The sequence below is a fragment of the Pithys albifrons genome, chromosome 11 (genome assembly GCF_047495875.1).
Source record: "Pithys albifrons albifrons isolate INPA30051 chromosome 11, PitAlb_v1, whole genome shotgun sequence".
Lineage (NCBI taxonomy): Eukaryota > Metazoa > Chordata > Aves > Passeriformes > Thamnophilidae > Pithys > Pithys albifrons.
In genome coordinates, this window is record NC_092468.1 from 19,801,297 (window position 1) to 19,824,010 (window position 22,714).

Consider the following 22,714-nt stretch of genomic DNA (forward strand, 5'->3'; position numbering starts at 1 on the left):
ATAACTGTAGAACACATGCAGGTAAAGTTTTATTTTGATACAATGTCAATAAAAATGCTCCAGAAACAGAGCACTGATACACAGCCTTGCCCTCACAACCCCACAGCCAGGCTCTTACAGCTGGAGTTCAGTTACCCTCAAACCCCCGAGATGACCCTGGCACAGTTGGAAACAAACACCCCAACCACTGGTGGAACTGTTCTCTGTCTTCCCTTAACTCCTCTAGCATTATACCTTACACCCACATCCATTTCCTGGGAAGATAGCCCTTAGTTACTGGAAAATAGCAAATTCCTACACCTTAGAGCTGAGTATTTCATTTAGTCATGTTAACACTGCCATAAAAATATATAAATACTCTGAGAAGGGTTTGCTTTCAAAATAAGTTAATTTTAAAAAGTCTAGTTAGAAAAACGTAGGTGTTGAATGATTGCAGCTGGCAACAGCAGAAACTGTTCCTTTTATAGAAGCAGCTTTTCATTGCTGGAGGTGAGCAAAGGAAAAGGACTTGAGCACATCTAGAGGAGAGAGAGACCTGTTCTACAGCTGAACCAAGGGACAGGTCAGGACATGCAGCAGCCGGAGCTCCAGGTCAGTCCTGACACCTGCACTAACCCAGTCCAGACCATCTCAGCAAACCCTCCCAGGCCCAGCTGTGAGCTCAGCACTGACACTGTAGCTCACCTGAACGTGTTCCCAGTCATGCCCTCACAGACAAAGGGCCATTTCACTGCTTTACCAACTGCAACAAGTTCATTTTCACTTAACCAACATCCTCTTGGCTAAATGTGGCCAGAGGAGCCTCAAGCCCACTGCACTTTGTTAGTGCTGTTTGCCCTCATCTTTCACTATCCTTCCAGGAGCTGCTGCCCAACACACTTGTACCTGCTTTCCAACAAGTCAGGAGTCCTTTCCCCATGTCAGAATTTGTATTTCTCTTCACTAAATAGAATCACACCCACATGTTAAAAACAGCACCCTCCATCATCCCTGGCTCATTCCTAAGCAGCTGAAAGGAGACAGTGATGACTGTGATCAGCTCTCCCTGCATAAGCTCCTGGATGCCAGGAAGTGAGAATTGCCACTGCTACATAGTAATGAAAACCAGTGAGGATTTGGGTTTTTATTGTCAAGTGCCCAAAGAAATTTAGTGTTTAAAGATAATTTTTAACCCAAAATCTGCAAAATAAACGTAACATGTCATAGTACCACAGCTCTTCAGTCTGGTTCACCAGCAGAGTCCAAGTTTTACAATAATAAGTGTAATCAGAGTAACATTTAAAATATAAATCATTTCATGTGGCTCCACAGAGGAGAAGTGTCACCTGTAAAATTTCTACTTTGCCCTACAAAGGATCACTGGGAGGGTTTGCAAGGACATTTTATTTACTCTTTTGAAGGAAATGTTTTGTGAAGCGATCTAGTTCATTCTCAAGGTGAATGGCTTTGTTTCTGCAAAACAAAAGCAAGGGATTTGCTTCAGTGCAGGAACATCCCAAAAGCAGAATCAACATCTGTGTTTCATTGTTTCTATTCTGCTGAGACCTACAGCACTAACAAAACCTAAATGCAGGTCTTTAGCAGGGGTTTGTAGGGGTTGGCAGACCCTGGTGGTGGATGCTCAGGGCCAAGAGGCAGCAGCCCAAAGCCAGGGCAGGGGGGAAAGAGCAGTAACTATGGCTGAGGCGGCTTCCCAGTCCCTGAACCACCAACTGCTGGAAGTTTCTCCTCTGCAAACACCGACTACTGGCACTAGAACACCAGTACTGCACGGAGTGACTCAACACAGCACAGCTGCTCCTGCTCTGCTGTGGGGACAGAGCTTTGGGAAGGTGCCAACCTCAGTTACCTACAGGAGATTAAAATTCTAGAGTCTTCTGCCCCCTACACTGGAGACAAGGGTAAAGATGATTGGAGAGTGTTTTTGAGGCTTTACTGATTCACCAAGGCAGCAGCAAACATTTGTTTAACTTACCCAGAGCTTCTCAGGGTATCTGCACACCCTTCTGGACCTGAGCCAACCTCCTTCAGCTGGCAGTGACTGCTCTGAAGGCAGCAGGGCTAAGAGATGTGGCCAGTCACACCCAGACCTACCTCAGCTGCTTGGAGTTGTTCTGTATGCTCTCCAGCTGATCTATTTCTTTGGAAAGCCTAGCAATTTCTTTTTCCAGGTTTTTCTGGGTAATATCCACTTGCTGACAGAGCCGAGCAAAGGTAGTGGCCATTTCCCTAAAAGCAAAACAAGTAATTATGATGTAAAGAATTCTGTGATACCAAAACAAATTAAGAAGTAAAGACCCCCCAAATTATGTGCCATTGGAGTGTGCAGAACACAACAATCAAAGCCTCCAGCTCTTAAGGGATTACAGAATAGCAGAAAGCAGAACTGTGTATTTTTTTAAATTAGGAAAAGAAACCTTAAACATCCCCGAAGCACCTCAGTCTATGCCAACATTATGTCTGGCCATTTTTCACAGAGCATCAACAGGTACAAGTTTGAGAAGGGGCTCTGGCTACAGTAAGAAGTGCTGGAGCAGCCCTGTGCCCCCACACTCAGCACCCTGTGCAGGGTGTCCAGTGCCCCAGACCTGCCCACTGTGGCACCCCATCCTATTTGCCTCCTCAGCCACATGCTCCCAGCCCCAGTTCCAAGACTCGTCCTTACACAAACAGAAAACAAACCCAGTTACCACTCTGGGCCAGCACCCAGGCTGTGCCCCAGGAGAGGAGACACCTTCTCCCCTCACTACTTCACCTCACTGGAGCACTGGTTTGAGTCCAGCTCTTCCATGTCCTCACAGAGACACACGGCTGCTGGACACGGGGATGAGTCTCTTTCCTCTGCTGAAGCTGAACTTTGTACTAGTAAAGTATTCCCTGAGCTACACAGGAGAAGTGTAACCCTGGGGGTTAGAGGTCTCATCAGCAGGCCTCATTTTCTGAAATAATTTAATCAAAACAAATAGTTTCAACAAAAGAGTCCAAGGGAGACAATCAGCCAGACATTACTTTGCAGAGACAGGTGGGAAAGTATTTGAGAAAGAGAACACACAAAAAAATCAAACAGTTCAGAAATGCTGTCAAGTTCCTCTTCTGCAGTGCAGAAGAGCCAGGACTGGCTACTCAGAACTTGCCCATTCCAGCCCTTGGGGCAGAAGCTCTGCTCACCCTTACAGGGACTGCAAGGACAGAACAACTCAGCCTCCACTAGAGCAAACTCCCCCATCTCCACCATAAGGTGCTGGACAAAGAGAGCCACCATATTCAGAGCAGCTTGCACAGGCACACACAGAAATAAATGCACGTACTGGCCTTTTCAGGTGGTAATTTTATACTTTCTTCCAACTCCCTCATAATAAATGCCCAGGGACACTAAAGCTGCCTTCGCACACCATGCACAGCCAGTCAGTCCCCACAGCCCCACCCTGGGGACACCCCATGTGACACTCACTGCTGCACTTGGTGGCTGCAGTTGGCGCTCGTGAGGCTGACGATCATCTGCAGCTTCTCGGTGGCGTAGTTCACAAACTGCTGCTTGAAGGCTCTCTCCTTCGCCCGCGTGGTCCAGGACAGCCTCTCGTACAGGTACAACAGCCCGTACATGCTCAGGGAAACCGAGATGAGTTTCCAGCCTACAGTTTTCCAAATCTGAAAAGGAAAATCTTCATTAGCTTAAATAAATGGCCCTAAAGAATTAAATACAATTCCGTGGCCCTTTCACTGGAGCAGTTTAAGAAAGTGCATTATTTCCATGATATTGCTGCAGAGCAACATGGCTACAGTCACATGAGCTGGTCCCCACTGGCATGGAGAATGTGCAGGTTACAGAAGCCTTGCTACTCTTGCATGAAGAAGGAAGCAAACTTCCCTCTAAGTCCAAACTGAATGATCAATTAAATCACCATTTAATTCAGACACTGCACACAGACCTATGGCATAGAGATTATGCCCAGCTTTTTAATTAAACTGATTTTCTCACTATGAACTGACTGTGGGTACCCAGGGCACTGCATGTGCACATCTGGCCCAGCGTCAAGGCCATGACAGGCTCCATATTGCACCCCAACCAACCAGGACAGCCCAGCTGAGCCTCTGCCATCCCTTCCAGCACAGGGAATGCTGCCAGTGCTACTTGCCACTCCGCCAACAAGGATGATGCTCATGGAGGTCCGTGACGTCAGCGAGGCTAAACTCAATACCAAAGGAACCATAAAGTCATCCTGGGGCGCGTTCTCTGGAGTTGTGGCAGGAAGGCTGGTGGTGCACGGGGTGGTGGCTAAAGGACGAGGGATCTAGAAGATGGGAACAGGGCAGCCTGAGTAAAAAGCATTAAGGAACTACACAGATGGATTTTGTTTTATTTTCATATATTCAGGGTTTGATCGACTTGAAGAAAACCCTTCAGCACAGAAACCTGAACAAGACTCCTGAGGAGCAGTAGAGATTTTGACATGTCCTGGCCCAGTGGACATGAGGTTCAAAGAAGGGTTCTGTGTAGGGCTGGCTCTAGCCTGAGGATCCAAAAGTTACAAATGGAACAGGCTCCCCAAAGGAGAACAAACTCGTGTAAGAGCTGCAGAAAGTTTATGAGAGATTTTCAGTTCCATTCTAACCCTGAATATAATCCAATAAAAACACCCCTCACTGAAGTATTTCACACAAAGGGCCTAGGGGAAGGCAGCAGCAAGTGTGTAAATAGCACAGGGAAAGAGTAAAAATCAACATATTCTGACCAAGGTAAAACAAGGCACTCAATGGCAGCCTAAGCTCCAAAGCACTCACTTGTAGGTTTGGATCTGCTAGTCCCAAAAGTACTTTCTGAGCTTGTTTATGACCCAAGAAACGGTTTACAAGTGAAGTCCATCCCAAAGAAAAGTGGAACATGATATCCTCTTGAAAATCTGCACACAGGCTATGGCAGTTTAGATCATAGCTAAGGTCGAACTTCCTGCATGGAATTAGCAAGTGGAGCTGATTCTGAGCACTAGAAGGCAACAATGGTTTCAGATTTTCTAGAAGTAAAAACAAATAGTAAAGATGATTTAAAAGTAGAGCATGTTCACAAGCAGCATCCTTGCACTGCTGACCAACTTTGTCAACTTCAGGAATCTAAACTGATCATTATTTATTTATTCATAAAATTGATGGCATTTCTGCAGGATTGCCCCTTACAGAGCAGGCAATTTATTGCTCTGATATAAAAAAACAGTCATGAAGATAAACTCACCAAGTTAGCACTGCTAGAAAAAGGGGCAAATTAACTGAGAGACCTCTATTAATGGTCAAAAGATAAGAATAGACTAAGAAAGAATTGATTTATCCAGCAGTTCTGTGGTACCATGCAGAAAAGGCAACATTATTGCATTAACAGGACAGAAGGATTAATGTAATTTCGTGATTTCGTTCTTTTATTATCAGGAACAGATCAGCAGCAAAGGATGTGAGATGAAGTTACTACTTAAAAGAAAGAAAAGGGAGTGCACAAATCCTTTGTGAAATGATCTGCTTTGCATTCAGGATCTGGAGGGACCCAGGGAGAGGACTGTACTACAGAAACATTACTAACAATTAGTATATTTCATGTGTATGTTGTGAAAGCAGAAAGTTTACATGGGTTTATAAAAGGACTAGACAAGTTGCAGGGGACAGATGCATTAGTACTTGCTTAAGCCATTAGTCCAGATGTGGTATCTCAGCTCAGATGTCCCTAAAATTGGGAGGGATTACTATATTTACCCTCATTCATTATTCTTCTCCCCTAGCATCTGTTACTGGTCAGTATCAAAGATGGGACTGAGCTGAACACACAGTCCTAATCTATGTTGTTTTTCCTTTACCATTTATAGCATCCATGTTAAATCATGATCAGAAAGAAAATGATGTTAAACCCAAGTTTTCTTAGATTGTTTTCCCTTAAATTAAAAGTGTTAACATCCCTCCTCCCTCTTCTTACCAATCATCTCCTGCTGGGACTGGTGCATTGACTGATTGACTTCACTGGAGCAGCGCTCAGCCAAGTTCTTTCCCAAACCGTCCTCTACATGTTTGTTCAGTTCCTGCAGTTTTATAAGGAATACATGCTCATCAATTTGTATTTAACTCATTTAATTTACAGTTACATTACACAGAGCAAAGATATGTTACACACTCAGCACTGTTACCATGGAAGTACCATGCTTTCCAACTGCACACTGCAAACCTAACTGAAGTGATGCAGGAAAGACTTCCCTAGGACTGCAATCATCAAAAGGCACACAGAAAAGTCTGTACGTTCAATAACCTGTGACACTGAGAAGCAAACCAGTATCTACTGCCCTACAAAGCCCTTACTGTGTCATTTGATGGGGCTGATTTCACTGCTCTGCAGAGACAAACTGATCCTACCAGCTGAGCTGGGACACCACAGACTGTCCTGAAAACGCAGCGTTCCCAGGTGATCAGCCAGGCTGGAGCTACAGCAATCAGTCTGAGCATAAGAGGCAAACAGGAGTTCCCATGCCTTTAAAACACTAAGTTTGAGGAGGAATTTATAGAACTTAAAAAAAACCCTCTAGTTTTTATTAAAAGTATTGCATATTTGAAAGCTCATTTTATTGCTGGATCTATTTGATTTTAGGAGTAGTGAAAACTATTTATGCAACGTCTTTATGTACTAGAAGTGAAGGCTACAAATTAGGAGCCACACTACTAAAAAGCTGTTTCAAAGAACACAAAGCAGAAAATATTTTAACCTTTTCCAGTTTTGGGCAGAGATATGCATACGTCTGAAAGCAAAAATCTTACAATGCTTAAAGTGTCAGATAAAATGGAACATAAATTAGGAAAATACAGAAGTAAAAATTAAGGGAAAGCCAAAGAGCCTGACTTAAACCATACAAGAAAACTTACTGTCTTATAGATTTTCAGTACTTGAGGAGAAGGGTGAAAATCTGAATAAAATTCATCAACTAAAACTGAAAGTCGGCAAATCTCATCAGTCATGGCAGAGGAGACCTGGAAGAACACAGGAAATGAATGAAATGTTTCTCCTACCTTTTCCAGCCAGAGTAAAAACAGACTACTGCATGGACTGTCATAAGAAATGATTCAATTACATGACAGACATTTTGCTTTTTTTTTCTATTGGAAAAGAAACATACTGGACATTTCAAACACACTTTGTAAGATGGGTGGGCTCCAAAAGGAGCTGCCTGATGTGACAGGAGAGGCAACACTTGGATCTGGGAGGTTTTTCACACTGCCATTACTTACTTTATTTTCAACTTCCTCAGTAACACGTTTGATTTTTTCCTTTGTATCTTCTGTCAAAATGTTCAGTTGGTTTCTAACAAAGTCCAGTCTGTCCTTCTGATCTTCTCGCTCTTCCATGGAATGGACTCTTAATGTAGCAGAAAGGAAAGCACTGTCACCAGCTGGAATTCTCCAGGAATGAAACAAACCCATCACCAGGCATGGATCACCCAGCTGATGGCTGCTGAGCAGCCAGAAAGAATCCAGAGTGCCCCTGAGTGACCAAGACACTGACCCAGAGGGGCTGCCGTGTGGGTGTTACACACGGGCAGGTGCATTTAAACATAACTTAAATTACTGCGCTTTGATGTGCTTACAAAACCAGCATTTCAAGCTGAATTGTTACCACTGTACATAATAACAACTACAAACGGTGAAGGAAATCAGAGGCCTTCAATACTTTGTCTATCCTGGTTAAAAAAAAATAAGGTAAATCTGATAAAACTGCAGCACTCAAGTACTCCTTAAGAGTGACATGGGCCTGATGACCCTGCAAAGCAAAGGGGATGTGGCAGAAACCAACCTCATCACAAACACTCCTCAGAATTCCCTGACCTATCTTTTAAGCAAAAATTCCCGAAAATATAAAGCAGTCATATCTTGAAGGCCCAGCAGAAACAACAAACAGCAATTCAGGCTAAGAGGGGTGACCACAGACATTTGGTGAATCAACTGGCAGAAATAAGCAGAATATCAGAGTATTTTCAAACATTTCACAGCACGTTTTCACGGGATCTGACAACGTGAGACAAGTCAGTGTGTAAACAGTTTGCAAAAGCTGACATATTCAGGAGGAGGAGTGTCTGACAGCACAGTGGAGTCTGTTGGAACATAAAGACACACTATTGACAGGCAGAAAGGAGATGGAAAGGTTAAACATTACAGCAAGTTCACTGTGTCTAAGAGACAAGGGGTAGCACAAAAGTGAGGAAAAACCCCACACTATGCAAACCTCCAAGGATACACAAAACTATCAGACAGAGCAGATGAGCTGCTATCATTAGCACTACAGGATTACATGAGCAAAGAGAGAATAAAGGTATTTAAGGATACAATCTGGAAAGGGCCAGAGGCCAAGCCTCTGTTAGCCTGGGCTCATCTCATCCCTTACAATATTCTAATAACTTACAAATTAGTGTCCACATCCTTCCATTTATTTTCTCAGTGTTACTGTTAACAGAAAACTTAGGTTAAACAGGCCCAAACATCACCTCTGAAATGCTGGAAAAACTTAAAATTTCACATATTCCTCAAGAAAGATTTGAAAACCCAAAGATTGTAAATCAGTAAAAAAGATCAACAAAGTAAACCATAATCCCTGTACAGAAGTCAGAGACCAAGGACAAAACTGAGCAAATGAACAGTGATCAGACCGACACACCAGAGAAATTTTCTGTTCCTTACCAAGCAAGAAAAGTGAATTTTAAAGTCGATACAAATGGCCCAAGAAAATCACCAGCACAGAAATGGCTCCTCCGATGATCTGGACAAACCAAAGCCAGCCAGCCCTCCAGCCCACCTACCTTTTCTCTGCTGCTGCCACGTTTATGGTGTCCATAATGTTTTTCACAGTATCTATAATCTGTTTAGCTCTGATAGTGTGCTGCTCAAACTTGGTTTTCACGGCTGACTGCGAGATACACTCCTGCGAGGGGCCCAAGCCACAACACATTACTGCAATTCCACGCCAACACATTCAGGAATTTCACTGTCAGAAAGCACATGCTGCCAATTTTACCAAGAACTTAAACCAACGGGAAATAAAAAGGGAGAAAGTATAGAGAAATTAAAAGACAACAGAACTGAAATATCAAATGAGTCTATTAGCAGCAAATCTGCCTTCATGTTCATTCACAGTAATGTGCATTGGTTTTAATTCTTTTAAAATAAATTAAAAAGGTAAAGAAAAAAGAAAACTGATGAATACATAATAAATCTATCTCTTCAGGAAATTTTCCAAACTACCTCTTCAGAATTAAAAATGTCAAACATGAATGCTGGCAGTACAGACTGACTTGCGTTTTCTTTGTTGCAATACACAGTCTGTCTTAGTTTTAAGGAACAGTTCTGTCAATGAAATTTGGCATGCTCAGGTCAATACTGACCATCCAGGAACAAAATACACAATTAGGAATACAAAACAAGGGTTTTCTCACAGGATAAAAACAAGTTAAGTAGCCTTTAAAATAGTAACTTATTTGCAGATTACTGAAGTGTTAAATGAGTGGAGAAAGCTCTAAAGACAGAATTTTAATCAATCTTGAATATTGAACAGTGATTCAGAACAGTGACTGAAGAGATCTACAAATGTTAAATTTGGGCAAAAGCAGATCAGTTGCAGTAAGTCATAAATTAAGACTTTAATTTCTTTTCAAGCAACTGCACATCCTGAGTTATGAAGCCAATTAAATGTCAGAATTCAACCTGCACTAAGTCACCCAAAAGTAGCAACACCATCTGTGTTTGAGGGGAACAAAGCACGCAGATAGCTCCCTTAATCCAGATCTATGGGATTCCTAAATCATCCTCCACCTGTGGATGCACCTTTCAGAGCACAAACAGGTTTGGGCTGCTTTTAAAAGACTTGTCAATGACCTTTGCATACACTGTAATAATAGATTTTAGCTATGTAAAAATAATAAATCAAAACAAAATAAACGGGTAAAATATTCCCTGTTCCTCGACGAAGCAGATCTAGAAATCAGCAATGAAAGGCCAGAGTTTCATAAATATCAGCACATTGTAAGAGCTAGACTGGGCTCAGAGCAAAGAGTCTTCCCAACATTAGTATGTGGTAGATAAAAGGATGACAGGCACTCACAACACAATCAGAAAATCCAAGTTAGAGCACTAGGAAAAACACAAAGGTTAGTTAAACAATGGGGAAAGGTAAAAGGGGGACAGCAGCGTTTTTGCTGTTAGTCTGTAAATAAGTATTTACTGAAACAAAGATAAAAGGTGTTTCAACAGTGTAACCCAAACCAGCTGCCTTCCAGTCAACTTCCAGGACAGCAGGACAGTCATTAAGGACAGTCATTAAGTGCACAGATTATTCCATTTCTGAGCAGGGCTGGGGAGGCTCATTCTGACACTGCCAGAAACTCCCAGGGGTGAATTCACAGGGGTGTTCCACTCTGCCTCCCACACCACTTCTGTCATCAGTTTTTCTAAGAAACGTGGGAAACACCACAAGTTGAGGCACGTTGAGATTGGTTTCATGCAGGATATCCACTAAGGATTGCTGCCCACAGTGCAGTGTCAGGCACTTCTTTCTTGTTTGCCAAGGTTATTTCTATGTACTCATTGTAAAATTTCAGAAGATACAGAATTCTGTTACTCCACAACATAAAATTCAGAACTGATCCAAGAATTCAACTCTTTAAGACTGCCTCTTTTCCCTTATTGCAATACAGATGACATATAGTAGCATTATTTTTAAAGCTACTACATGACTTTCTAAAATTATTTTCCCCACTGCTTACAAGTGCTTTTAGTAATGCCTGTACCAGTTTTCCTTTTAGCAAGTTTAACCACACCCTGCTTTGCACAAAAAACATGTTTCATGTGTTTTGGAATGATTTTTGCCCTCACACAAAAGTCTGTAGCATAAATGTAGTTACAAACCTTTCAAAAACAGTCAGATTTTTTCTCATATCACAACAAACGAGCACTAATGGGTTGTTTCTAGATTTTGGGGTTTTTTTTAAGATTCCAGCCACACTGAGCTCCTCTCAGTTCTGGAATGAACATGTTTTCCCACCAGGGTACTGATACTAAACTCAGCAATGTAGAAGTACTGGAGCAGTAACAGTTCCTCTTGGAAAAGAGGAAGGAGCTGTCCAATTTTAGTGAAGACAAGCAGGGTGAGAGAATCCAGGAGAAGCAAACCCAGCAGATACAGCCAGGAGGAACATGGCACATGTGGACAGGTTTATAAATGAGGTGATGAGATTTTTCCAGCTCACATCTCTGAGCAAAGGTGTGAGAGATGTTTGGGAAGTCTGAGCAGGGCACCTGGACAGGGACAAGGCGCTACAGGCAAGACAGACAGACTGAGGCAGGGGAGGGGTCAGTGCCTGACAAGGACAGACAGAAGCATCTGTGCTCTCATTCCTTCCTTTTCACACACTGGTGTAATCCAAGAGTCTTGGGACTTGCTGCTCCTCTGTCAGGAAACAGAGTAAATGGAAAGTGCTTTAGGCAGAAGTGTTTGGGCTGTACAGCACCTGAACTTGGCCTGGCAGTGCACAAAGCGTGGCATCAGTTAGGACTTTGTTCCCAACTGAACACAAAAAGTTCTACCTGATGCATGATATTCCTCATTAATATACAGCCTAGAGCTGACAAACATAACTGATGACCAGCAGTATCCAGTAACCAAAGCAGCTGCTGTCAGCTACTTTATCAGCCCAAATTACAGTAATTTGAGTACTAGGTCTGAAGATTTCAGTCCTGGTGAACCATTTTAGTATCAGCCTTGCTTTAAAAGCACGTAAGATGCCACTGTAACTCAAGAAGCTGCCCACAAAACCTGAATGTGAAAGAGGCTGCAACAGCAAACAGTCAAAATTTAAATTGCTTTGGCAATCTTAATATAGCACAGCTGTCAGTCTCTTTAAATGGTGGGATCACACTCTTATTTAAAGTCATTCATTGTGATTTCAGATGAAACACAGCTAAGCAGGGAAAACACTCCAGAATCCACTCTCCTTGCTGGAGTCAGGTGTGCAGCAAATGAAACACAGTATGAGAGAAGAAAAAAAGGTTGTTTTGAGGCCATACAGTGTTGTCACAGAATTGTTATTTGTCCCAGTCTCTCATACAGAAACTTGTCATGGCTACGACCTTGTGTTGATGCTTCCCATTGTGGTGGCCAACCTGTGACATCTGATTTATGTATGTGCTGAGCACGCACACTACATCATTTAATAAGTAATTCATCTTAATTCTACGTGTTGAAAGCTTAACTGTAATTACAAGAGATTTTTGTCAAAAAATGGGGGGGGTTGACAGCACGTGGCAAAAAATTATGAAGAACAACAACTGATTTAGGAGCACAATTTCCACTTTTTCTTTGTTGGCTCCAACTTTCCTACTGTAATTCTAAGGACAAAAATTACAAACAGAAATGCATGTTTGAGTACAGCCAGGGACACAAACAAGAAATGTCATGCCTCGTGGACTCAGGCCCTGCCAGTACTCTGAAACCATCATTTCAACCATTCAGTCATATGTTGTAAGAGCATGGACAAGGATTAAATTTAAACTTTAGTCTGACATTTTCTTGCTTAAGCAAGGCTGAATCAAGCTATTGTTTTATAACCTTTTTGATATACACACATTACTCCATTTTGCTGAGGTCAAATAGGTTTGCTGTAATGCAAGAAGTACTTTTCAGAGACAGTTTATTTTTTTTAATATACTCATACACAAAACCATTGAGGCACACCCAAGATGCCTCCTAAAGATCTCCAAGAATGGCTTTCAATAATTAGTTATTAAATTCAGCAAGTCAAATGGATCCTATCACAAAGAACTCACTCAACTGTCTAGCCAGTCCTGCTCCTGCAGGAACTGTAAACTCCAACTATTAATATGGCTGGACAGGTGGATTCTGTACAGCACAAAGGATGCAAACCCAGTGTTAATGCTCAGAGTAACAGAGCTAAGAGGTACATAATGGTGATTGATTCAAATTTACACTGGTTAAACTAAATTCCTTACTGCAACATTCACCAGTACACAGCTGTAATGGGTACACACCTCAAGAGCATTGTCTCTTTTTATATAGACTATATTGCTATTGAAATCTCAACCAAAACCTAAGAATTTTGGTCCCTTCCCTCACTGAAACATACTCCTTTCCAACAACTAGTAAAGGTGAGAAGAGATGAACAGAACCCACAGAAAAGGCAAAGCAGCAGATGGTGTAAATACCTTACACTCCTTCACTTGCTAATGTGTGTAATGCTCAGTAAAATTAAGCTAAGCATAAGCAAAAGGTACCTTTGCAATAAACCCCGAGCAGTCTAAAAAGCTCATCATAAATACCTCAAATATCTGCTCAAAATGCTGAAATTCCTGGAATCTTGTTTGAAATCCTTCAGCAAGTGCTCCACCTGTAAAACATAACGGACCATAAGGGAGACAGCAATACCTCACAGCAGGGACTGCAGCTTAAATACTTTTGTTTATCAAGTTTTATGGTATTTTTCTGTATTTGAGGAAAAGCAGGAGTTCCTACACACCACCCTCTGGCATTCCTTGAGCCTTCTGTCTCCTGGCACTCAGAACTTCTTTTGCTGAAACAAAAAAGATGCGATTCCTTGCTTCTACGGGATCAATAACTTTGAGCTCATCAACCAGGAAAGTCAGACAGCGCTCCATGTGCTGCCTGCGCACCTGAGGAAAAGGGAAAAAGCTCATGAGGAAAAGGCAAAAATGGAGCTGTCAACAAATTAGAGCATGAGAGTCAGGAACAGATGCTGAACCTCCCCTTAGACATGTTTGCAAATCCTACTGAGGCAGCAGCTGTTCCTACTCATTTAAACAGACCTGAATGCAACAATATTTCCTGCTACAACTGTATTTGTGTAAGTCACAGATCTCAGCCAGTTACTGGGGTAAACACTTCATTCCCCAGACAGAGAGAAATAAATCCCACTGCAAACTGGCTGCTGTTGGGAAGATCTGCAGAGCACTCCTGACTGTTCCCATCTAACACTGCACTTTACCAGCTACTCTGCACAGGCACAGATATATAAAATGTACCCTCAGGCTGCAACTACCACTACACAAATAAAAACACAAAGAAGATTAAAAAACAAGCTTAACTGTTGAGGAAAAATGTTCTAAAGAAGTTTCCCATTGTATTAGCTGCCTGCATATCATCATTTGAATTGTAGATTGCTTTTTGTGTGGAACAACAAATAAGTTATTCCCATTTTCTGACTATATAACTTATCCTTTTATTAATAAGACAAAGCTGGTGTTTTCATATTAATATGTATGAATTAACCATTAACGCAAATAAGAGTTACCAATTCACTCACATCTTCCATGTATTCTGGTTCTGAAGCAGAGGCATCCCATCTGTTATTCAAGATGAAGATGTTTGGCTTCGAAAGTCTTTCGTTCACTTTATGGAAAAAGTGCTTCTCCTAAGAATTAAAGCACAAACAGAAAACTCCTCAGACACCCAAACCCAAGTCACACATTCTTCTGTAACAGGTTCTAAAGTTAATACAGCTTTTTAAGAGTTTATTAAAAAGAATTCATCAGCATTAAAATACACAGATATCCAACACAAAAAGGCTTTTGATAGTTCAAGTCATCAAATGTCTTAAAACTGATCCCTTGCCTGTACCTACCACCCATCACTGCTGTTTTCACAGTCATAATGGGTAAGTTGTGATGGAGCAAATCCCCACTGAGCACAGCTGAAATAGAAAAGGTCTCTGTGCTGCCAGAAGCTTTTTCAGGCAGCAGGACAACACCACATGACCTGGACACAGCACTGGAGATCCATTAGTCTCCATCAGCCAGGAGTAAACATGTGCAAACAAGATCCCTGCTGCAGAAATTAGATCGTTATCTGAGAAGAATTTGTGATGAAATATTAGAACAATCACATTTTCACAAAAAAGGGAGCTGGGGGTGTTTAGCCTGGAGAAGAGGAGGCTCAGAGGTGACCTCATCACTGTCTAGAACTACCTGAAGGGAAGTTCTAGCCAGGTGGGGTTTGGTCTCTTCTCCCAGGCACTCAGCAATAGGACAAGGGGGCACAGGCTCAAGCTCTGCCAGGGAAATTGAAGTTGGAGATGAGAAAAAAATTCTTTCCAGAGAGAGTAATCAGGCATTGGAATGGGCTGCCCAGAGAGGGGGTGGATTCCCCATCCCTGGAGGTTTTTAAACTGAGATTGGACATGGCACTGAGTGCCATGATCTGGTAAAGGGACTGGAGTTGGACCAAGGGTTGGACTTGATGATCTCGGAGGTCTTTTCCAACCCAACCATTCTATGATTCTACGATCTGTAGTAGTACGACAGAATATCACCAACTGTTCTCAAACCTGTTATGGTAAGAAGCAAAAATAATGCCCAAGGAGGATGAGAACATCATTGTCACGTGCTTTACCTGCAGCATAAACTGGTGTAGATGAAGAAACTACCATTTGCCACAATGCAAAGCAAAGTACAAATGCTTTACAGTAGTTTTTATTTGCTAAAGGCAATTCATTTGTGCCCACCATGCTGAGAAAAAGAGCAAGAGAGCTGTTTACTGAGCCCAAACCTCAATCACAAATAAAATCTACTTCCTTTCCTTCTGATAGACATCCTGTACACTGGTGATTTCCAGATTCTAATAAACACAAGGTGCTCAACATCAAGAGAGGATTTATAGGCAGGGCAACCAAAAAACCCAGCATGACTTTAATTGCCAGACTACCCTACCTCTACTCAGCAGCTTTTGGCCATGCCTGACAGGAACAAAGACTGGCCAAAAATCACATTAGAAAGCAGAGGAGCACTTTTGTGTCTGGGTGTTTAGGAGCAGATAAATACAAAATTAACAGCATTTTCCTGTAGGCTTAGAGGCTTTTTGTCTTTCCTGCATATTTATTATTTCAGTCAGATTGTTTTTAGTGGTTCATTTTTCTGAGCAAACAAGTGAAACAGAACAAATTTGGCCTTTTCTCTGTTATTTCATCACACCAAACTGAAATATGGCACTTAAGTCCCTGTTGTTTCCATATTTCTACAAGGCAAGGAGACACATCTGAAACACATCTTTTTCCCTTCTTCTGCCATTAATTAAAAACCCCAACAATTATGGTATGGTCACAATGTGAACAACTTCTAGATTTTGTCCATACTAAAAGCCAAAAAGTGTCACTTGTGAGATATGGGAAATGTAAAGCCACAGTTATGCCAAATCCTCTCTTTGCCTTGGATGTTGTCAGAATTTTCCTTTTCCCTTGTATTTGAGACTTTTGTGGATTCAGCTGAGGACTGTCATGTTTTTAAACTCATGAGTTTATGATTTCTACCAAATTATTCTTATTTGTAAGAATGTAAAGAAATACTCTCTTAGTACATTCAGTTCTCTATTGTATTAAAAATAAAGGGAATTCACACTCTCTGGAGACAGGAACACATGAGGAACAAGACAGAAATGCAACTTCCTTCACCTACTTTGTGCATTGCACTGAACTTCTGGATAATACAAGTGTCCTTCATGTGACAAATACTGACAAATTACAAAGCAGGACAAGCACTGTGACATCCATTTAGCTAAAAAGCAGCTTAAAGTAAAAGGACAATTGTGATCCTCAAGGGTCAGCATGCAAAAGTGGTAAGAGGCTTGATTCTCCTCTCCCTGGTGAGGGACATACATTGTTTCTTGCCTTCCACCCCAAATCCTACTCACAAGATCCAAGTGCAGTGATTCACCTACATAAAGGTCTCAGCTATTCTGGTTATGGAACTGCTGAATATTTAAATGAAGAAGTAGCATAAAATAATTGCACATCATACCGTGTTCATGAGAGTTGATTCTGAATTGGCAACCAAGACAAACACATCAGCATCTAAGCAGAACTTGTCAATCCAGCTGTCCAGTTCTGTGGTTACATCTGTGCCAGGGCTGTCAAGAACAAAAAACACAAAGTCTTATTTACACAGCAAAGGAGTATTTGATATTTACAAACTGATAAAAATACAGTGGGATTGCCTAAAGGCCTTGTAAGAAGATAGGAAGCTTTTTACCTTGAGGCTGCTGCCTACACCAAGCTCTAAGTAAACACAGCAAGAGCTAATTACCCTCTAGCATTTTATCAATCATTTGCTTATTAGCCCATCTACTCATTCCAAAATGTCATTTCTGTTTCATAGGTATGCAGAGCAGAATTGCCAGGGAAAGTGACAGGCAGTCCATCAGAAACCCAGACAGCCTCACAGAATGGTTCCCCTCCCTGTATCCTAACATTTAGAGTTTAATCAGAAGAGACAGTTGTTCATAAAATATTTCTTCCATTAATGAAGCCCTACTTTAAAATTATATGCTATGCAAGCTGTGCATAGATTTAATAAGAAACTAAAATGAAGTTAAAAAGTATAGTGCTGTCAGATTAAAAAGAATAGAAGTGAAATTCAAGCATTAAGTCATGTTTGCAACACTTAAATTATTGCTGTTTCAAATTTTCTCAATTTACAGTAAAGAGATTATCTACTCCCTCCAAGTATTGCTCTGTCAGACTTTGGGCTCTTTTCTTCTCCCTTTACATTTCACCTTTAGCAACTGAGACTGTGCAGATCAAATCATGTACCCAAGAAAATAACGAGAAACTCGGGGTGATTTCATTGGTACAAGATTAGAGATAGAAACAAAAGCACTGCAGCTTAACAGAATGCACTCTGGGTGTCACTTTGTTGCACATAAAGAAATTATACCTAAAAATTCACTTAGACCTGAGTCTAAGACCTGATTCACTTAGACCTGAGTCTATAGACTGACCTCAGTCTATATTAATTCACACATTAGGTACAGATCACCCAAAAATTTAAAAACTATTGTCAGGTTGTACCTCAGTAGCCAGAAATAAGGGCATTTGACATAGACAAAGCAACAGCTTTCAGAATTCTTTAAACACACCAAGTGCAGGAAATGCCAGCCCCACACAGGCCACACGCAGCTGGCAGAGTCACAACCACATTTTGAGGTCACCCATTACTTTGCAACTCTTATCAGAAGCTTTTAAAAATGAATTCCAGATTGCTTTAGAATTCACATGATCAGTCTGAAGCACTTAAAGAAATGGGCAAAAGGTTGTTGCTGCAGCAACCCCAGTCACACTTTCATACTGGTTGTTGTGAAGGTAAAGCATCTTCAGCCAAAAGCTGGTCCCTTATTCAGCTCAGTCACAAGACACTTGACTGTTTCAACTGCTACAAGGCCAAAATCAAGGGGGTGATGACAGGCAGCAGTGTATACAAAAGAACAAACTCTGTACTTTCAAAAAAAAAAGTCTTTCAATAATTTTGAACCTAAACCAGACTCTTTTCTAAACATTATAATGAGTAATTTCTTTAAGAAATCATTTGCTGAAACAGGAAACAAACCTGTCCACTAAAACCAAATCATCTCTCAGCAGTGCACACTTTGACTTGGGCCAAAAGACATGGACGAGACAGCCAGCCTTCAAATCCTTATCCATGTGAAGGGCATGAGCAAGCTGATTGACAGTCTGTAAAGAGCATAAAGAGAAGACAAATATGAATATGCGTGACAAGTCTATAAACAGTCTGACTCAGTTTTCCAGCAAAGCTGGACAGGATCTCCCCTGAAAAGGGTACCAGAGTTCACACTTTGTTCTGGTGAATAGTTGCCATTTTTCTTTTTTAAGCTCTTCAACTTCCCAGCATCTAAAGAACAAGTGCCTTGAAACTCAGACAAGAGTTTCTTTGGAGACACAAAGTGGTAAATTCTCTGCAGGGCTGGAGTGTGTGACACTGAGAATAATCATGAATCTGCCTCAGGGGTCTAACATACCAATGTGAGCAGCTCAGTAAGGTAAGCACTGCAAGTCAGACTGAGGAGCTCTTCCAAATCCTTAACAAGTAACAGAACTTACTCTTAGTCCCACCAAAATAAATCGTCCAACATGTGCTACGCTACAATGAGACATGTTAGCCATTTCTCTGAAACAGTAGTCCATTTTACTTTGTTTATTCTTCCCTCCTAATTAACAACTTTAAAATGCAGAACAAGTTAGACTTCTACTTTTGTTAGACTTGAAATCATTGTTAAGAGACAGACCCTTTGAGAAAAAAATCCTACGAAAATGAGCATGAAATCATTGAAGAAATGTACCTTGACACTCTTCTTTTCATCTGATCCTTCTGTCATAAGATAAGCCTTATCTCCATCAGTCCCTTCCACGCTGAGGAAGCAGTTTGTTGTGTGGCCAATCCCACTGGGAAGTACCTTATCCCACAGCATTGCATTAATCACTGAACTTTTTCCACTGCTTGTTCTAGAGGGATAGGAAATAAAAACAGTTTCAGGGGAGCACAGCAGCATAAACACACCTTTGTCCTGAACTGAATGTGTTCCCACTCAGGTGTACCATCCCCACACAGCACCAGCTGTTACAGAGCTCCAGGCCAGCACAGCTGCCCAGGGAGAGCAGGGACTGTGGCCATCGACTCCACATTCTGCAAGAACTTCTGGTTCTCAGCAAAGTCCAACTTCACATTCACCCTCTACCCCTCACCCATAAATATCTGAGGTTTAACTATTACACAACAGCATGAAGAGACTGTAAGTAATTTTTGAGCTGCTTCTTCTAGAAAAAGTTCAGTGCTCCCTGTACAACATTCAGAATGTCTGAGGGAGAGCTGAATTCTCTTCCTCCCGCTCTGAATTTCTCGCCTTTGCAAAAGTGACTTTTATCACACACCACAGCTTGTAAATGCTCTTAACTCTGTGAAATATCCAGGCTGAGATAAAATTAATTTTGTTTATTCCAGAAGTTTTAAGTTTTTCTTTAAATAACTGAACAATTTTTAGCAAAATGAAGGCAAGACCACCATTGTATACACGTTTTCCACTACACTTATGGGGTTTTTAGAATTAAACCATGAGGATTCCTACTTCATAAAAATATGTAACCACACGCTTCAGTGTAAACCCAGAAAAATCCATCTCCCTGAAGCAAAGTGGAGTAACAGACCCCCGATACTGTTATCCCTGAAATCATCACACAGATCTATCACACTAATGATAACACCAACAAGGCAACAGTCTCTGTCTATTTCTCTTCAGTTGCTTATAAACAAAAACATGAACACCTGGAAGTTCAACTCTTCAGTACTTGTGATCAAACACAAACAAAACTTACCAAGGGAAATAGTCTGGGAAAAAAGTAAACAAACAAAACCACCACTTTAAAAAAACCCCAGCCATTCTGGAGAAGAAGACCACAAGCTCAGGCCTTCCCAAGCCAAATAAAGGATCTAGACAGGATAACTATTTTCCAATGTTTATCAAAGAAAATCACATAGGTAATCAATACAGTCAGGAAACAAGAAGGCATCAAAGAAATATCCAACATCAATACAGTGAACATGGTTTTATATGTTAAACTTCAAAGAGTAATTTTATAATGAAGCACTAATTCTAATCCATTTAAATTAGAAATACAAACACTAAACCTTACAAGAGAAAGGCAAAAAAATCAGATAAAATTCTGGTAACTCAGTTCATTACCTGCCAAAAAATGCCACTTTCATGTGTCTCCGTGAAAGCACCTCACCAATGACTGCCAACTTGTTTTTATATGCTTGTATTTTTGCTAGTTCATCTTCTGTTGCTACATGCTCGAGCTCTGGGTTCCTGTATGTGGCTACACACAGAAAAGAAAAACAGAAAAGCAATCACATATAGAGTACCTGCTCCATGGTACAGGCAATCAACACTTCACATGCCAATAAAGATCTGTGTAAATTTTAATTATAGTGGTAAAACAAACCAAGCAAAACCCCACTACAGAAAGTGGCATCAGCCCTTGTAAATTGAAAGTTCCACCACAAGCATTTGTGAAATCATGACATAAATCACTATATAGAATCATAGAATGGATTGGGTTGGAAAAGACCAAGATCATCAAGTCCAACCCTTGGTCCAACTCCAGTCCCTTTACCAGATCATGGCACTCAGTGCCACGGCCAATCTCAGTTTAGAAACCTCCAGGGATGGGGAATCCACCCCCTCTCTGGGCAGCCCATTCCAATGCCTGATTACTGTCTTTGGACAGAATTTTTTTCTGATCTCCAACTTAAATTTCCCCTGGCAGAGCTTGAGCCTGTGCCCCCTTGTCCTATTCTGAGTGCCTGGGAGAAGAGACCAAGCCCCACCTGGCCAGAAGTTCCCTTCGTATCAATCACTAATCTGTTGATGCAGTAACCCTGTGAACACAGCCTGCTGTCCTCACCTGCCCAGCTCTTTGGGACACCTGCTTCCTTCAGAAAGGAAAGCCAGGAGTCCTCATGGATACACCAGCCAAACTGGGCTGTCTTCTCCCAGCAGAGCTCTCTGGGGTGACGAGGAACAACCTCCATGTGGCCAAACATACACCTCACACCTGAGGGTGTGACCACCGGCTCCCAGCATGACATCATGTTGATCTACTTTCCTACTGAATAATGGGAGAACCTGTTTGTCCTTTTCTCTATGCAAAAGAAACCACAACAGGACTGTAAGGCCAGAGTGGTTAAGCTTTCACCCTCATGGAAAGGAGGCCAGGCTGCCAGCCAGAGTGACTTAATCAGCTTTTCATGGATGTAACCATGCCAGGCATTCCTGCCAGCCCACACTGCAAAAAACTCAACAGTGCCACATGAAAAACGTGGCTATTTCTGAAGGCACATATTTATACAAACAACACGGGAACAGGTAACACAATGTATGTGGTGCTGCTGTAAAACACACAGCAAATGACAAGGCTCTCGTGATTAAGGGGAAAGCTCACCTTCCACAAACGCTGCCCCCTCAGTGACATAGTCCAGCAGCCGGTCGAAGATGGCAGTGATGGTCTTTTTGGCCAGCACAAAGTGCTTCAGCGGGGACACGGAGGCTTCTGCCATTGCTCCTGCTGCAGGGAAAGGTGCGGGGGAGTGACCAACACTCGGTACTAACGAGAAGTCATACACTGCTCACACCGCCATTAAAAAAAACCCACAAAACCAACCAAACCAAACTAAACCAACCCCAAATCTCCCAAACCCAGACGAAGGGCAGGAAGCCCAGTGTGTGCTGTTTGTTCCCACCTCCTGCCCTCACCGCACGCCCCGCGAGAGGCTGGCGAAGCTCGGGCACAGCTCGAACGACCCCGGTGAGACCCGTCCTGCAAACACGAGACCTTCCCCTCGTCACACGCGGCTCCAGCCCCGCCACCACCCGCGGGTGCCCCGGTCAGCGAGGGCTGGGCCGCGTCCCTCACGGAGCCCCAGCCTCTCACGAAGCCAGGCTGGCCCCGATCCCTCACGGTGCCGCTGACCTCGCTGCCCCACGGAGCCCGCTGACCCCAGTCCCTTACAGGCTCCGGTCTCTCGCTGACCCCGCTCCCTTACGGGCCCCACTGGCCCGGCGGTACCCGCCGCCGCCGCTGGGACGGGCGGGCGTCACTTCCGCTTCCTCCTCTCTGACCCGCTCGCGACCCGCCCGAGGCTCCGCCATCTTTACTGCGGGCTGAGGGTGGAGGCCGCCATCTTGAGCGCGGGCGGGTCGCGAAATGGAGCCGGGCAGAGGTCGGGAAGCGCCGGGATAACCACGCAAGGGATAAACAGCGGGATAACCACCCAAGGGATAAACAGCGGGATAACCACCCAAGGGATAAACAGCGGGATACCCGCCCACGGAGCG

At 42.5% G+C, this 22,714-nt stretch overlaps 1 protein-coding gene across 2 annotated transcripts; it reads right to left on the reverse strand.

The window, feature by feature from the left end:
• Nucleotides 1-16: 16 nt before the first annotated feature.
• Nucleotides 17-22,478, reverse strand: MFN1 (mitofusin 1). 2 transcript variants are annotated; one of them, XM_071566305.1, is made up of 18 exons: nucleotides 22,389-22,478; nucleotides 21,822-21,944; nucleotides 20,561-20,696; nucleotides 19,163-19,325; nucleotides 18,412-18,536; nucleotides 16,828-16,936; nucleotides 14,343-14,450; nucleotides 13,539-13,692; nucleotides 13,342-13,409; nucleotides 8,814-8,935; nucleotides 7,252-7,378; nucleotides 6,889-6,993; nucleotides 5,954-6,056; nucleotides 4,783-5,012; nucleotides 4,137-4,292; nucleotides 3,452-3,648; nucleotides 2,095-2,229; nucleotides 17-1,452 (listed from the first exon to the last, which is right to left on the reverse strand). In XM_071566305.1, exons 2-18 carry the CDS (start codon nucleotides 21,934-21,936, stop codon nucleotides 1,383-1,385), a joined length of 2,223 nt encoding a protein of 740 aa, XP_071422406.1. In that variant the 5' UTR covers nucleotides 21,937-21,944; nucleotides 22,389-22,478; the 3' UTR covers nucleotides 17-1,382. The 2 variants fall into 2 exon arrangements, with proteins under 2 accessions (XP_071422406.1, XP_071422407.1); XM_071566306.1 differs by having other exon boundaries at nucleotides 22,350-22,478.
• Between the last annotated feature and the right edge of the window lie 236 nt (nucleotides 22,479-22,714).

Excerpts from the sequence above, each read along its gene's own strand:
- MFN1 (XM_071566305.1), bottom strand. The coding sequence starts at position 21,936 with ATGGCAGAAGCCTCCGTGTCCCCGCTGAAGCACTTTGTGCTGGCCAAA. Across the intron at positions 20,697-21,821 it reads GGGGGCAGCGTTTGTGGAAG|CCACATACAGGAACCCAGAG; the intron begins GTGAGCTTTCCC and ends TTCTGTGTGTAG. Across the intron at positions 3,649-4,136 it reads TCATCCTTGTTGGCGGAGTG|ATTTGGAAAACTGTAGGCTG; the intron begins GCAAGTAGCACT and ends TTTCCTTTTCAG.